Source organism: Pelophylax lessonae (assembly GCF_965119305.1).
Source record: "Pelophylax lessonae genome assembly, chromosome: 2".
In the NCBI taxonomy this organism is placed as follows: Eukaryota; Metazoa; Chordata; class Amphibia; order Anura; family Ranidae; genus Pelophylax; species Pelophylax lessonae.
In genome coordinates this window covers 670,421,211-670,439,558 of record NC_138769.1, presented here as the reverse complement: position 1 = coordinate 670,439,558, position 18,348 = coordinate 670,421,211, and the positions used below count along the sequence as shown (strand labels likewise).

At 39.1% G+C, this 18,348-nt stretch overlaps 1 protein-coding gene across 1 annotated transcript; it reads right to left on the bottom strand.

Moving 5' to 3' along the window:
- Nucleotides 1-11,644: 11,644 nt before the first annotated feature.
- On the bottom strand, nt 11,645-18,348 carry LOC309545986 (matrix metalloproteinase-18-like; the record flags this gene model as incomplete). The annotated part of the gene is made up of 10 exons (XM_082245451.1): nt 11,645-11,784; nt 12,986-13,089; nt 13,915-14,074; nt 14,268-14,401; nt 15,629-15,740; nt 15,852-16,013; nt 16,210-16,335; nt 16,430-16,578; nt 17,371-17,615; nt 18,247-18,348. 10 exons carry the CDS (start codon nt 18,346-18,348, stop codon nt 11,645-11,647), a joined length of 1,434 nt encoding a protein of 477 aa, XP_082101577.1.

Sequence of the window (18,348 nt, the reverse complement as noted above, 5' to 3'; positions counted from 1 at the left end):
CTAAGACCAAAAGCCAAAATCTAATATATATATATTGCAATTTACCAGTTCTTAGATGATTTGATTACATTATTATTTATTTATTCTTTTATTTTCACACGGTAATGCCGTGAATCGCACACTGCCCTATCATTCATTCATTTCTCCTCTGTAATTTATGTAGTGAGCCATATTTGTCACTCAGGCTAAACTTTCAACATGTCTGCCCTTGTTCATCTTCATTAAATGGTGGATGAATGGGACCTAGGGCCTGAAAAACGGAAACAAATGCAGTTGCATCATCTAAGGTAGCTGTGGTTAACGTTCATGATAGGGAGGCATCAAGTGTGGTCCTTGACATAACCAAAGGGCTGCACATATCTCCTTGCCTTCCTCCGCTCAGCTCCTCACCAAGTAGTAGCAGAGAGAGTGAGACTTGAGAAGCTGTGAGATGGGCGGTGGCGACAGGCAGAGAGAGGCACCTGAGCTCAGCCGACAGTGTCCAGCAGTGGGGCTGCTAGTGCCTTCAAGGCTTCAATACAGGTGTGCTTTGGGGGTGTCTGTGAATAGAGTACATTGCACTCTGCCTGTCTCTATGACATAATGGATGGTATCATAACTTACAGGCACCAGGCACTCTATTATGGCTCTGGCTGGCTCTGTCACAGTGTGTCACATAACATGGTTGCTGGGTGCTAATTATTGGACATAAGTTAACAAAATCAGCATCCAGCAGCCATGTTATGTGACAGAGCCAGCCAGAGCCATGATAGACCTTTTCTTCTTTTTTTGTCTGTAATTTGGTAATCTTTAAATGCACTTTGCTGACATCCCGAAGCACCCGTCTTGTAGTCACTCACATACTGTAAGCTACATGTAAAAACATGCCACTACCTACAAGTTTCTTCCAGCCAGCAATCCGATTCAAACCTGCTCTAAAAATGTAATGGGCATAATTATAAAGCAGTAAATGTACCTTTCACTAACCATTTACTGGTCGTAAATCAACTACTTCGATTTTAAGCTCCTTGAGGGCAGGGACTGATGTGACTGTACAATAAATACAGTATGTAAAGCGCTGTGTAAATTAATGGCAAAACATAAGTACCTGTAATAAATAAATAAAATAAGTAAACTATCATAACAATAGTAACAATAACTATCTCATTTAAAGTGGTTGAAAAACTCAGACATGCAGTATGAACAAAAAATATCCCTCTATAGTGTGTACTTCTCTAAATTAACAATTTCAGCTCTGGAAATTTTTACCCCTTCATGGCCATTTTTTGGTATTCAGCACTGTGCTACTTTAACCGCTTGCTGGCCAGCCACCATAGTTATACAGTGGCAGGTTTTTTATTTTTTGCGATATAAATAAGAAAAAAAATTACAATTAATTAAAATTACAATAAAAACTATCCAATAAAAAAATAAAATAAAAAATCAATAATAATAATAATAAGTGTATATTAATTGGTTTGTGTGAAGGTTAAAACACCTGCAAACTATGTATATATACTAGCATTTTTTATTTTTGGCTGCGATCAACGACCTACAATGGGACCGGCAGAGTGTGTAGGACAATCTGACACTAACTGATGCGAGGGGAAACTGACTAGCTGCCACTGACATCACCAGTGACACTAATACAGTGATCAGTGATTATACTATACACTGTCACTGTACAAATTACACTGGCTAGGAAGGGGGTTAACATCTAGGGCGATCAAGGGGTAAATGTGTGCCTAACTATGTGTAATGTGTGTATTACGGTATGTGCTGATTATACTAAATGACCTCTAAGTTCAAGTCAGATAAACAGGTACAACTTACATAAAAGGCTTTGTTTAACTACTTCAGCCTTGGCCTTGACCAGGCCATTTTTTGGCACTGCGTTACTTTAATGGACAATTGTGCGGTTGTACGACGCTGTACCCAAACAAAATTGATGTCCTTTTTCCCCCACAAATAGAGCTTTCTCTTGGTGGTATTTGATGTGCCGTTTTTATTTTTTTCACTATAATCAAAAAATATAATAATTTCAAAAAAAATATATATATATTTTTTGCTATAAAACAATAAATAAAAATATGTAAAAAATCTAAATTCTTTTTCTTTTTCAGGCCAGTATATATTCTGCTGCATGTTTTTGGCAAAAAAAGAATCCCAATTAGCGTATATTGATTGGTTTGCGCAAAAGTTATTGCTTTTTGCAATCTATGGGATAGATTTATGGAATTTTTTTTTTACTAGTAATGGCATTGATCAGTGATTGGCAGCAGGACTGCGACATTGCGGTAAACAAATCTGACACTAAAGCCCCGTACACACGTACCGATGGTCGGCATACAAATGTTCCTCTTTTCTCCCCGGGATGTCGGTGTCTGCTGAAAAGTGCAAAGACAGAACAAGGACAGCACAAGAATTTTGTCCGCCGACTGCAGAAGTGATGTCATGTAATGGTTAACTTTCCCTGTGTTTTCTATTTTCTGAGCATGCCCAGTCTTGCAAATCTGCGGTCTGTCGGCCGAATTCTGTACTGACAGGCGAACAATCGTCCGTTCTGGTGTCGGCATACAAAAATTTTCATGTTTGCAAGAAAGACTTTTGTCCGCGGATTGTGCGCAGACATCTGTCGGAGGCACCATACTAACACGCGTACAATCGGCAGATCCTTCGTCCACCGACGTTTGTATGCCGACGATCGGTACGTGTGTACGGGCCTTAAGTGACACTTTTTGGGGACCAGTGACACTAATACAGTGATCAGTGCTAAAAAATAATGCACTGTCACTGTAATGATGACACTGGGAGGGAAGGGGTTAAGGTCAAGGGCAATCAAAAGGGTTAAATGTGTTCCCGGGAGTGCTTGCTAACTATGCGTGAGGTGCTTCTCTGGGAGACAGAGATCCGCGTTCCTGCTTAGCAGGAGCACAAGATCTCCATTTTCCCCTCTCACAGAACGGCGATTTGCCTTGTTTACATAAGTAGGCCCCCATTCTCCCTCTCCCATGAACGATCGCAGGGTTGGAGCTGGTCGCCAGTGGCCTGTGCGTGCCCCAGACCCAGTGCATGAAATGACGTATAGGTGCGTCATTTCACGCAGGAGGACCAACCTACTGCAGTATATCTGTGTGGGGCGGTCCAGAACTGGTTAGTCTCTGTGTATCACCAAAGACCAGTCATTTCACTTGGTATATGTTAGCGTTTACAATAGTGATTGACCGATATTGGTTTTTCTTGCCGATACCGATACCAATATTTTGGCCAATGCATATCGGTATCAGCCGATATTGGCCGATATTTTCATACAATAAAAAACATTTGACATGTACTCTTGTGGAATGACCCCAAACCCCTCCTCTGCACTTAAAAGCATTCAAGCCAAGTTTGTCTGTTTTGAATGCTTTCATTTTTTTAAATCTGGCGCCGAGTACCCGGTAGTGATGTCATGACATCACCTCCGGGTTTTTACATGGAGACCCAATCAGAGCCAAATGCGGCTTTGATCGGATCTTCGGTGCTCGTGCAGGCTGGTTGCCTGGGTCTCCCGGTGGGACGGGAGACCCGGGCGAGCCGCGGAAGGCGGCGGGAGGGGGGGGGGAGTCCCCTCCCGCTCCTTGCAATGACAGCTGAGTGGCTTCTCAGCCGCATTGGTAGTCATTACAAGACAGCCGACCATGCTGATGGGCACTGATTATACTTGCTGAGATTCCATTCTGGAAATGTCCACTCTGTTCCTCTCTCTGCAAAATGATAGGACTAGGGATTAATAAGACATAAGGACACAGAAAGCAGTACAAACCATCTCACTTCAAAACAACATATTTTGCTGCTCTTTTGATCCCATGTTGGGTTAACGCCCCTCTGACCCTCTATCGCCAGGAGAGAAATTGATGGCAGACCTTTAAAAAAAACCCTGACCTAGCTTCTAACCCTTTACCGCTTTATCCGGAACACCACATACTTGCCTTTAACCACTTCAGTACCGGGTACTTTCAGCCCCTTCCTGCCCAGTCCAATTTTCAGCTCTCAGCCCTGTTGCACTTTGAATGACAGTTGAGCAGTCATACAACACTGTACCCATATGAAAATGTTATAATTTTTTTAGACAGATAGAGCTTTCTTTTGGTGGTATTTAATCACCACTGGGTTTTTCATTTATTTATTTGTTTTTTTTACTAAACAAACAAACAAAGACTGAAATTTTAGAAAAATACATGTTTTTCTTAGCTTCTGTTATAAAATGTTGCGCTGTAGCAGTCTTTTGTCCCCCCCCTTACAGCAGGATTTAAATGCTTGTTTTGTCTAGGGGAACAAACTAAGCAACCATACTTTCCTTATTACACTCTTCTTCTTTCTCTGATGACCCAGGATGTGACTGGGTCCTAGCTGTCCTAGACCTAAACCCACAATGCATATGATGCAAAGTGCCTATAATGGGCAGAGCAGTAAAGGAATGTGTATTCAGGGGACATGTTGGGCAGCTGGAAGGAAGGCTTGCATTGCAGAGGGGAAGAGATTACCGCAAGCATAAATTTTTAACTGCTAGAGTTTGGGTTTAGGAACAACAATTCTGTATATCTGCCATAAAGAACCTGTTACCATCGGTAAACCATTAGCTGATGTCTGTGTATGCGTTTATTAAAGAGTCTGTCAACACCGCAGCAATATATTCTTCAGGGATCAGTGCTTCTGACTGGGCTGATGATGTAAAGCTACTTTTATTGTATCTGTCTGAGAGCTACTAAGATCTGTTTCCCGTATCAGATAATCAGCCAGTTAGGGGAATTTATGCTGATTGGAAAACATTATTCATGGATTACCAGAGGCTAGATATCGTAGTGATATTTGTATACAGAGTGACTGTTTAGTTTGTATAAGGCATATTGCCCAACACACTGCACAACACACTATTTACAAAGAAATAATATCATGCCTAAGGCTAGAAATAGACAGACAAAATTCTCATGGAGTAAAACAGATGGCAAAACATCCGCTTGTCCCCAAACCTGCTTAAACCTGACAAGATCTTCTCTGTAACTTGGCCAATTAGTGAAAGTGGATCACGGAAATTAAATCACTTCCTTCCAGTGTTCTAAATGAGACGAGACGAGACGGACGGACGGACGGGGGGGGGGGGGTTTCTGTAAAGAGATTTTAGTAGGAATTGTGAAATCATAATTAGGATAATGAATGCTTTTGATGGTTAGAGACCCAAATAATGGGAAGATCTAGATGGCCCAATCCTCTCCTAATCACCAGTTGGACAGTAGGATTGGTGCAGTATTGGAAATATATCACAAATTGTTCAGCAAGGTGAATGAAGGGTTGTATTTACTAAAAAAACATTCAAAGGGCCTGTGCCAAGGGCAGCAGAGTTAGAGAGGAGGCACCAAGACCCAACATTTATCAATTGTTATGACTTTTACCTTTTTGCTTCCCTCTTCTATCCCCCTCTGCACATTTTTGGGTAAATTAGGTAAGAAAGTTAGAGAGGGAAGGGTGTGTACGGGATGAAGGGAAGCTCCTTAAAGTTCAGAAAGCATGAGACTATTACCATGAAATAATAACAAAACACAAGGGGCAGGGCTTGTACTGTTCTGGAAATGTCATGGATAGGCAATGCCTATCCTCATAATAATCACTAATTCCAAATTAATAACTACTGCCGTAGGGAACAGGCAAAAACAATACACCCAGCATCTTTCCAAATAACTGTTCCATTTATTAGACGCAATTGAAGTTGTTTATACACATGATGATTGCGTAGGTATCACATTAATATTACAATTGTACTTTTATGGTAACAAGGATCATAACATAGGCAGGCTAATTCTAATCAGGACTCAAAAGAATGCAAACATGTAATGAAAACATTATTACTGTTGTGTGTACAATGAGTACAGTGTGAAATGCAAAGACAAACATACCAAATAGAATACAATAATATATAAATTTTACAATTTCCTTAACAGTACTAAATGGCTTCATCCATCAGGTGTGCCTAGGGCAGCATAATGTCCAATTAAATTCCTGATGAGTATATGTACACTGCTCAAAAAATTAAAGGAACACTTTGAAAACGCATCAGATCTCAATGGGGACAAATCTCATGCTGGATATCTATACTGATATGGACTGGGTAATGTGTTAGGAACAAAAAGATGCCACATCGTTTGATAGAAATGAAAATTATCAACCTACAGAGGGCTGAATTCAAAGACGCTCCGAAAATCAAAGTGAAAAAAGGATGCAGCAGGCTAGTCCATTTTGCCGAAATTTCATTGCAGAAACTCAAAATGGTACTCAGTAGTTTAGATGTCCCCCACGTTCTTGCATGCATGCCTGACAACATTTGGGCTTGCTCCTAATGGGACAACAAATGGTGTCAAGGTGTATTTCCTTTGAGATCTGGACCAAGGCATCACTGAGCTTCTCAACAGACTGAGGTGCAACCTGGCAGCGTCGGATGGACCAAAACATAATGTTCCATAGGTGTTCTATTGGATTTAGTTCAGGCAAACGTGGGGAATATTCAATGGTATTAATTCCTTCATCCTCCTGGAACTGGCTGCATACTTTCGCCACATGAGGCTGGGTATTATCATGCACTAGGAGGAACCCAGGACCCACTGCATCAGTGTAGGGTCTGAAAATGGGTCCAAGGATTTCATCCAGATACCTAATGGCAGTCAGGGTGCCATTGTCAAGCCTGTAGAGGTCTGTGCGTCCCTCCATGGATATGCCTCCCCAGATCATCACTGACCCATCACCACACCAGTCATCAGATTGTGTCAGGTGAGTACTATATGGAAATATGTATAATGGCTTATTTAGCAATATAGCTGCTTTTTTCTACTATCATGTTGACTCCTTTAGAGCCTCCCCATGATTCAACTTTAACTACATACACCTCCTATTAATATACATAAAGTGTTTTATTGGTTACCTTCTACCTGGCTCCCACACTCGCCCAGGAGACCGCCGTCTGGCGCTGTGGCCCCATCTTGCAGAAGATTTGGCCTTATGGTGGATGCAGCTCCACCCTGTTCATGATGAGAAGGGGTATATAGTCTGGGAATTTTGCCAAGGTTTTTGGTAAAACCTTCTTGACTCTTCTGTGGCAACAACTTATAAGCTATTGCTGTGTTTTATCATTTTATCATGTTTGTACCTATCTGTATATTATCTTTTGCTTTATATTTTCTTCATAGATCACACCTCTCGTCAATACTATTCCCAAAGAAACAGTTATCTCGCGAAACATGTGGAGTGTAAGATATGAGATTGGAAATCTATTGATTGAGGGCCCCTGCCTTAGAGGATACCCCACTCATTATCCAATTTCTCATTGAGGAAGTGTGATTTTGTTCAAACTGTTATGTTCCTATGGGGTCTCTTTGATGTACTGTCCTAAGATGTATCCCCTATGTACAAAGGGGTGATTTGTAAGCTGTATTTGGTATAATAAACTTATGTATATTAATTCTTTTTTTTAAAAAAACTTTTTGCACTGTGGTTCATACAGTACCATGGAAGTCCTAAGTGCCTCAATCCCATGTTTTCTCTATACTTGTTATTATAGGACGTAGGTACAATCATCCTTTGTTATGTATGTAGCACACTCTATATTATGGGTTTACTTAATCTTTTTGTTGCATTATCAAGTATATCTAAAGCTAAATCGTTTTTTTTTTTCTTTATATTTTGGATAGAGGAGAGAAGTATTAAAACCACAATTTTTTGACCATCTGTGGCTTATTAGAGCTGTGTAGACTCCACAAGAAGTGAGAAAATATCTTTCCAATCTGAGGGAGATCCCCTCTTAAACAGATGGCACCAGAACAAGTGTCACTATTAAAGGACTTCCCCTCTATTCCTGTTGTCGTGGCTTACAATTAGAACAGTTAGAGAGAGTGAATCTTCTTAATAGATGCACAAACATCAATAAAAAATAAAAACCTGACTGGAGTTCTATCTGTTTACTACTCAAATAAAACACGTTTTCTTTTAGTTATATATATATATATATATATTTTTTTTCTGTTTCAAGTATTTTATTGAAGAATGCAAATGAGTAACAACGTTTGTCATACAGAACATTGAGAAGAAGTGCAAAGATTGGTAACAGAGTAAAATAAACAACTGTAACAACAGAGAAATCGTGAGGGTCGGTGGACAAGGGGCGGTGAGATGGGTGTTTATGAGAGAATGATGACTGGCGCTGCCAACCCACAGGCACCCCGGAGAGGGAGCACGCTGTGCCAAGGCGGGGAGGCGCAACCAATCAACTGTTGTACTGAAAGGGAACAGTTCCCAAGTTTACAGCACCATGTGAGAAGAAGCAGGGGGTGAGAGGGACCTCACAGGTATCCAACCAAACAGAAGAAACATGGGTTACAGTCAGGCAGAATGGGGGAGTAGGTTAAAAAAAAAGGTTGAGCACAGTAACCATTAAGCTGTAGGTAAGATCACAAGGCAGTGCCAAACCGAAACGTTGTAGGTGCTACAATACATGTATGCAGAAGGGATAAAGTAGGGCAGGGAGGGGGGGGGGGACAGGGAGAAGGGGGTAACAAGAGGGGACAAGGAGAAAATATTGGGGGGGAGGAGGGATGGAGGGAGGGGGGAAGAGGAAGGGAAAGGACCGCCAGGGGGGGGCAGTACATAAGGAGTGGAGTTGAAACCCCAGGTATGGTTCAAGGCATCAATAAGGAGTTATCAAAATTGGGGGGAAGAAAATTGTTCACCCAAGGTTGCCAGAGTCTATCAAATTTCTTCCTTTTAGTTATATTTTAATTGGTCATGTTCTGAGTAATGGAGGGGTGGAGGGGGTGTTCCCGTTTCTTACATACATTGTGTCAAAAGGTGTTGCTTTTTCTAATTTCAGAAACTAGGGAGAATTCATTGAAAAATGCTTTGGGTTCAGTCCCCCATTCGACCTGCTGTGAAGCAAACTGGATCTCAGTAAGACCTCCGGCAACCTAAAAAAACACAAAACAAAAATTTCTCCTTTCCTAGCACCAATCCCTGGTAGAACATGTATGGTAGTATTCCACCCATCTCCACCCAAGGGACCAGTGCCAAGCTAGGTTTACATCCACACAACAGCCTCTTCCTTGTAAAACTTGAGGAGTGAACTGGGTGGGTTTTGTATGCTGCCACAGATTGGCATCAGGAAACGAAAATTACAAAGTAAGTATGGTACAATTTTCTTTTTACCTGACGCCAACATGGTGGTACACATAAAGTAAACTAACTAGCTAGCGTGGAAGGAATGTGATATAAGAGGACCAGTTTGGCTGCCCTTCTTATCCTCTTTGTTTACACCTCTGCACAAGGTACCCAAGGTACCCTTGTAGTCGAGATGCTTCTGGTCGATTGTGCAGCAATCACTCACAGTGGCATCAACCCTGCTGTATAGTAGGCTCTTTGAATTAATTTTGGGAAACATGAGGTGTGCACTAATGCCTTCTACCTTTGTTAGCGTTTAAGAAGCTAGGTATAGTCGTTCTGACTACCCAAAAAACTGGGTTTGCAAGTGTGCTATTCTTGATCTAAATCCATTGAATATGTGAGGGACAGTCTGAAGCCAAAAAGCTCACAAAACACTCATAGAAGATTTAGTAGAGTGCACCTTGTCAGGAAAGGATGGAACCTGATCCCTGGAACATGAGATTGTATAATAGTCTGCTGGATTACCTCAAGATGGTTGGACTAGAATCGGAAGCATCAGTACAAGGTCCATTTTGCAAAGAACAAATTACCAGTCTGAAAAAGAAGTAGAGGTTGAGAGACAGACTCTCCAGCCCCAACCACATCCAATCAATAAAAATAAACTTCCTTTGAGTGAATTGGAAGTGGACCGAGTGGCCGGATAAGGATGTCCTGGTTTGGCTAACAGACAGAAAGAACTGGGTTTCAACATCACCTTGAAACGAATAGTGTCATATGAACCATGAAGGTTTCCTTCCCTGATAAGACCATCGGTCCAGACACATGTCTCGCAAAAAAGCAGAGGCTACAAAAGGACTACTTTAGATCCCATGGAGACAATAGGAGGAGTTGCAAGGGGGCCCCCTTTAAGAGGTTTCCTAATCAAGGACTGAAAGGCCAACGTCCTCAAAAACAAAATAGAAATGGGCTGTTGTATGGATGTCAACATTTTCTAGCTTTGCACTGAGTGAGGCTACCAACATATGTGTGCTGCCATGTTGGTGCCAGGAAAGCAGGTTACACACAACCCTCTAATGGTCACCCACAATGCACGGACGAGATCAATATAGAGTGAAAAAAAAAAAAGACTGACTTGCATTTGCATTACACCTCAAGTGCAAGAAGCCATCTATGTTTCTTCATATACGCTTGTTGTATTTCTTTTAAATTGAACTGGGGTTGTGTAGTATGGTCAGTTTAAGGCCCCTTTCACCTCCACTTACCATTCAGAAGGGAAACAGACACACTCCTGTTCTCCTCTATAGGGAAATTGGGTGAAAACGGACCGCCAGTCCATTTTCATCTGATCCTATCAGATACAATCAGACGAAGGAAAAATAGGACCACCATCCATCTGGAATTTGCAGGCAGCTTTGGATCAGATAGCAGCAGGTATCAGCGGATATGTGTCCGCTGACATCAACCGCTCTATGGGGGAGAGTGCAAGGTCCAATCAGGTCCGCCTGAAAAACTGACAGGCGGAGCTGATCAGACAACCCATGTGAAAGGGGCCTTAGTGAAAATTGTGCTCATTTATGAAATTGACCTAGCTCAAGTTAAGCAATTATGTACCCCATGATTTATAATATACAATAAAAAGTTGTACTGATGTAAAAGAAAATTTATTTTAAAAACATAGAATAAATAAAAAATATCATAATAATAACCTCCTTAGAGGTATTCCTGAGTGTGGCTCGGGGTGAAATTTCAGAGCCATTAGCGGTAACCCCAAGCCACACTCGGGGAACCGCTAGGGAGATCGCTGGATCCTGTATCTCCTGTATCCTGTAAATCACCTTGTCCCCGGGATCCAGAGGTGTATTCCGGCAGTGTGCGGCGGCCCGATCTTCCTCCCGATGCTCTGTGCCCCAACTTCCGTCTCCTGCGAGGTGACTCTTGCAGGGGGGTGGGGACTGGCGGCAAATTCAAATAGTAAAACACACAAACACACTGATACATTACAAAATAAAATACATTGATATTAGTTTGCCACCCAGTGCCCTTTCCTGCAGTTTTACTGTACTTTTTATGTATATATATATATATATATATATATATATATATATATATATATATATATAAATACGTATATATATACACGTATATATATATATATATATATATATATATATATATATATATGTATATATAATATATGTATACGATATATCTATATGTACATACATACTTTAACTTATTTATAGTTATTTATTATATTATAATTTATGATGTTGTGTTTCAAACTTTATCATACCCGAGATGTTATAAAGAAGAATGCACAGTAAAAAAAAAAATATCATATGTAAATAGTTGATTTGGGCTGCTCGTCTTTAAGAATTACATGCAAAATAATGGTACCGCTTTCAGCACCTAAAATCGGAAAGAATCATACCGCCAGGGAGGATAAGCAAGTAAATGTAAATATGAAAAATGCTGTACACATGATTTATTTTATCAGCGCTTTCTTCGGGCTGACGTTTGCATTTCCACATTTCAGCCAGCTGTTGCTCTTTAGTAAACGGGTGACTTTCTTTTTAGTAGTGCTGAATTCATACTGATGGCGACCATCAAAGAAATAAAGAAGTCCTAAAAAGAAGAACATGTATTTTTGTTATCTGTGTTTTTTGTTCTTTTTTAAAATCAATTAATTTCATATTGTTTGCTCATATCAGTCTCGATTTGGCACTTACACAGCCTTGAGGACGCTCTGCCTGCCCTATGTGATTGGACTGAACTAATCAACAAGCGCTAGTGTTAACACATGGGATGAAGTGGATGAGTAGCATACTCGAACACGAAAGCTCCCCATATATGGATTACAATTTGGCTGGCTCAGCAAGGAGCGGCCAAATTTTGATCCAATTATGGGCACTGTATTTGTACAGAAGTCAGTTAATGTACAATCACCCTACTGGAAAATTCCCTCTTGATCAGTGGTGCAGGCTAAAGCCTGAAATGTTGGTCAGTGTATTCTGACAGCAGGGAAGTTTCCCTGCTGTCAGAATACAACATAGTGGGAGGATTCCCCCATCCACCTCGAATGTGTGGATGGGTGAATTGGGTCATTTTTTTTGTTTTTTTTGTTTGATCTGATGGCTTAACAAAAAAAAAAAAATGACCTATTGCCTGCTTTAACCAAAAGTAGAGAGTAGACTTTCATTACTGACAGTTAAATGGAGCAGAGGTGAGTATGTGCTGCTGTTGGATCGTTAAAATATATGTAAAACATGTCAATTAACTTATTTGTTCCTCTATTTGTTTACTTTTGAAAAAATCATGTTGATTCTGACAGAAAGAATTGTCAGCACAGGAAGTGAGTTACTGGCAAGATCACCTGATAAAAACAAAGGAAAAAATGCCTGATAAAAGAAATGTCATGCAGCCACCATATTCAAGGACTGGTAATTTGTAATATATTATATATTTTTTTTCTTGAGTTTAAATAAACGTTAAATAGAATCTGTTGCTAGTTTAAGTTCATTTTAAGGTAAACCTAGAAGATAAGACTCACCATTCTTCTCAAAAGGAAATAATTATAAACAATGGGACAAATCTTTCTAAATTCCTTCTATGTTTTTACTTTGAGCTACTTTATCGCACTGACAAATAAATATACCTCTAAAACTTTAAATAATACATGTCTTTATCATCTTGTCTTCATGCTTAGGAAAATAGGCTTGGGTAATGTTTAGATATGTGTTATATTTTTAGGAAAGTATACTTATTTATGGCTCTGACTTGTAAAGAGTCCCTAATTAAAATACACAGTTTTACTTTATTTACTTACTATCCTTTTGGAAAGCAGCTTGAACCTTAGTTCCGACACCAGGGAAGCCATCAATTATTTTCTTAGACGTTACAGAATCCATCTTCTGCTTTTCTTCATCAAAACTTGCAGAAAATAAGAGCAAAGTTACATTAAACCATTCTTCAAATTTTTTGTGAATTTATGTAAAAGTATTCTTTATTAAAGATCCTCAAATGTGAAAATAAATTTCTTCACAATGCCTATAGATGCAGAGGTGCATGAGTTCCTCTTGTGCTTTTACTGCTTATTCACAAAGTTATTCACATTGAAAGTTAACTTTCAATTTTGAATTGATATATACCAGTGGCCTCCAAACTGTGGCCCGAGGGCCAGATTTGGTCCTTTGCATGCCTTTATCTGGCCCTTGGGTCACCATTTAGGGTTGCCACCTCATCCCTTTAAAACTGAATACGTATTATTTTCACAGGTTCTGATTAGGTGGTAATTAAACTCACTCAGTGCATTTTCTGAATGAAATTAGCCTCAGAACCAGTGTAATTTTTATGTGTTTGGTTTTAAAGGGATGAAGTAGCAACCCTAGCACCATTCCAACCACTGACACCAATGGTGAGGCACTGTTCTTCCCACTGATACCAACAATGGGGCAAGATTCCTTCCACTGATACCTACAATGGAGCACTATTCCTTCCACTGATACCAACAATGGAGCACTATTCCTTCCAATGAAACCAACAATGTGGCATTATTCCTTCCACTAAACCTAAAATGGTTCCTTGTTTACTCATGACAGGCATTTTCTACTTCCACTGGCTGTAGCCTGGCCCCCCTAAAACCTGAAGGACAGTAAACCGTCCCTTTGTTTGGAAAGTTTGTAGAACCCTGATCTATACCAAGCTGCACCAATTAAAATTCCTTAATAATTTTAGATACATAAACTCTGGCCTTACCTCCAGAATTTGTCATTTACAAAGAAGTAGGTCTTTTTCGTGTTTTCATCATAGACTGCAGCATCAACTCTCCTAACGGTTCTGGGAAAGCCCAAGTCATAGATGCTTTTGGGTGAATCCTTTGTGACTTGATAACGATTGATAACCCAATAATTAGCATCTACATTTAAAAAAAAAAATTGGTTGATTAAAACATAACCTAACCCTTTTATTAACAAAAAAACACATACATTCCAGAATGTGCTTTTGCATACACTGTGTCCGACAGGGGCACAAAAAAGGCATTATTTACTAATAATTAGATAGATCATACTATCGCCATGAAATTCCACAGACAAACAGGAAGTACACACCTTTAAAGATAAGAAGTTGGTCCTTTTGTTTGTACTCGTAAGCGGCTTGAATATGATTTGGAAGGGCAGGCCAAATTTTTTTGATTAAATGATGCTCAGTCTTTGAATTCTGAGAAATCTGGCGCCAGAAAGTTCTAGAAAATACAGAGGGGTTAAATTATCAATGTAAGTCATAGGAGACTACTGCATGAACTTAATTTTGCTACATATTTCTTAATTCTTCACTATTTTTTTGTAACATGTTTACAAAGGTCAATCAAATGTAGCCTTCCTGATACATGATACTGTTATCTCTTTAAAATTCAATTTCTTTCCAGCCCTTTGAGTTGTGCCATTGTGCTTACAGTTTGATGCGGTAGCCAAATGGCAAAAGCTATGTGACACATCATTGAATTTGTAAAATATGTGACCTGTCCATTGTCTTAAACCTTCCCATCTCAGGGAACCCCTGCTAAAAATTACTAAAACTACAAACTCATGATACATTAGTGTAATGGTTAGACGGAAGAATGCTCCTTATATTTGTGGCCATTGGCAAGAATTACACCCTTACAAATAGCTCAAAAGATCAATGGTGTCAGTGGGAACTTATCTGAAAGACAGAAATTGCCCATTGCTCAGGGAATCCCTAGCAACCTCTAAAGGAACCCTAGTTGAGAAACTATGGAGTAGCCATTTTGTAACAATCAACTGAATGTAATTTGCCATGGCAATCTAATTTTACATACACTGTCTTCTGTTTTTTGATTCTTGTATTTCACATTGCAATGTTGTGGTTTGTAATTGTAATCTGATGTCTTTAATGGTCATCTGTTCATAAGGGAATGTGAATAGTTTCCCCGCTCAATGACTGCTTAGATAAATTTACTTATTCTTTATAGAGAGTCAACTTTTAATCAGGTCATACTCAACCCATATAGCAAAAAAACAGTCAGTATTTACAAGCAATAAACTGAAATGTTCTAAAATCGTAAATTCTCAGACCAACACAGACTGTTCCCATTAAAGGAAATATCTCTAAGGGAGTTAGGAAGACCGACATTAATGAACTCTCCGCCTGAAACAGCAATTTGCTTGGCTTCCATACTGGCCCTCTGGCTTTAATACTGTGAGTCACTAATCTGGAACTCGTATGCAGATACGGGACAGGGGTTTATAAAATATTGCAGTCAGTGGTTGAACATTACAGCCAGGCAGCTAACATTTTTAGAAAAAAATCTGTAGTGGCAGCCAGGTATACTTTAGGCTCATTGCAATCATATACAGTATATCCAAAAAATGTAAACTAACATTTATTCTCATTAAAGTTAAAAAACAAAACAAAAAAAAAACATAGAAATGAATTTAACATTAAAGCTTACTTGTTGGTGAAGAATAACATCTCTCCCCGCAGAGTTGTCACAGCATCAAAAGTGATTGGCTGGCAGGAAGAAGTGCTTGGTGGTTGTGTAACTACTGGGACTTCTCTGGCTCCTGTAATAAAGTACCAAGGTTAAATGTCATGGCACAGCAACCTTTTCTATAATTTGTAATGTCACCTATTCACTTCTTAATAGAGTCTTGAAGTGATGTTCTTTCTCTTACCATAGAGTGACTGAATTCCTCTAACGTCATCGTCAGGCAGGTGGAATTCACTGGGTTCAATGAAGTGGTAGGTTGGGTACATGAGAGCACTGGGATTGTTAGAGTGTGAGAGACCCAAGGAATGGCCAAATTCATGAGCAGCCACAAGGAACAAGTTATAACCTTAAATGAAATAAAAAAATTAGATTGGGCACTGTCAATGAATGTATTATAGCTGTAACATATCTAAGTAGTAGGCACCATGCAACAGCTTTAGTTATCATACACTAACTTAAGAAAAAAAAAATCATCATATAACTTTAATCTTGCAGCAATTATAAATATTTTGTAAATTACTGAGCACCGAAAAAAAACTCACCTTTAGATCCGCTAGTCCATGCTTCATCTTCATCAAAATGAGCGTCTCCTCCGATTCCAGTCCCTGGGGCAAAAGCATGTGCCAGAGTTCCATGCTGACCATCAAATGGATAGTAGTCATTGTGTGCTGTAAAAAAACCCCCAGAAATATAAAATGTATCTTTCTGTGTGTTATAAAGGTTTATAGTCTGACATGACATGACATTAACTTATGAACATACCTTGTGCTGCAAAAGAAATTTCAATATCGGCAACACTGTTGTACATTCGAGTAAAGGTCAAAGGGCTCACATTACTCCAAACCCAGAAGGCTCTCTGGATAGCTGCATCCACCTCAGCAACGGGCATGTCTGGTGTATAATTCACTATTCTGAGTAAAGAAATCAGTTTGTTCTATTATTTCAAATTCTTTGTGAAGGGATATTACCATAGAACCACCTATTGTCCTATATGGACTATATATATATATATGGATATATATTGTTTTTTTTATGGTCCTATACGGACCCTTTATTCATACACACATCCTCCATTCATAGAGCACCTTTCATTGCTCAAAGCTATAGCATTGCTTCTATGAATGGAGGAAGGGAGTGGAAAGAGCAAACATAATCAACACTCTTGACAAGTGCCTATGATGGGTCCAGCTGCTCATATTAAGCCACACAGCATGTAAGATTACTGCTGCAAGGTTATGCAGGGGGAATGAAGATTGAAATGCAGCCACCAACACAAGGGACACTTCTCATTTCAGTGTAAGTATCGTTCCTTGTGCTAATTTGAAAAACAATACTAAATAAACTAAAGCTTTAAGGGAGGGGAACTTTATTTTCTACACATATCTAATCAAAACAGAAATCCCCATCAGAAGTTTTTTCCTCCATTCCTGTTCAGATGATATCTATAACATTTTAAATTTCCCTCCACTTTCCTTACTGGTGACAGTGGGCATCAAGAAAAACAGAGAGAGAGTGAATCCCCAGAGCAGTGAAAGACAGCCATAAAACTACTTGACAGAGGTAATAATACTGAATCTCCTCTTCCCAATTAAAAACAAAAAAGGTTTTGGTCAGATATACAATTATGAACTAAGCGTTACTGATGTTATCTCGTAATTTGCTGTCGTATTGTTCTGAACCCTAAACCAAATAAACATTTTTACCTGTATGTCAGTTCTCTTGCCTTCCATCCAGAATTTCCCGGGAATACACTATATTCACCCACATCGACAAACCCACACCTTGGTTGCTGCATCATTTCCATAGTGTTTGAGTCAAGTGTTCCCGTGACCTTCAAACCAAAGGACTCCTGCATCTGGCGAATCTTCTCTGTAAACTGACTGGTACTTATCTTTCTGGACTGGGGTACCCCATCCGTTTTAAGGTTATAGTATTTTTTCAAATATTCCTGTAGAGGTATAAAAAAAATGAATCTCTGTTGTAAATTTTATCTTTATCAAGAGGTTCAGGAGGGAATATGGTAAAAGTATGGATGAAACAGAAAACATCATTTAAATGGAATATCATTAAATATGTTAAAAATGGAATATCATTAAAGAATAATCCAACATTGTGTAAAAGGTTGAAGAGAATGAAAATATGTTTTAAAATAGATTGCAGTGATTAAATCAATAAATGTTTGGTAACATTTATATTCAGTGCTTTATAAATATGCATATGTAATTTATAATTTGTGTTATAATAGGTCTATATGAGTAAAATTTCAAACACATAGAGAGTCAGACTTGTCCGGTAGACGTTCACTAAGAGAAAGGTACAGGAAGATGCAAGCACTTTACAGCAGTACTTTGTGAGCGGCATAGACTGTAATAATAAAAATAATAATAATGTAATAATAATACATTTAATGGTAATAAAGGTAAAAAGTAGGATTTGCCACTTTCAGGTATATCAGTATAAGAAATAAAAGAAAGAAACATGTTTTTTTAAAACAAGATTTACATTAGGATGATTACTTTAATATGAATATATAAAAAAACAAAACACATAGGGCTATATTTTCCCTACAATGTACTCACTTCAGCTAACTTGGCATTCTTTTCATTGTCTTGTGAAGTTTTAGCAGGAAAAGCTGAGCAGTATGCCACTGAAAGTAGCAAGACGAGTAGCAAACTCTTCAT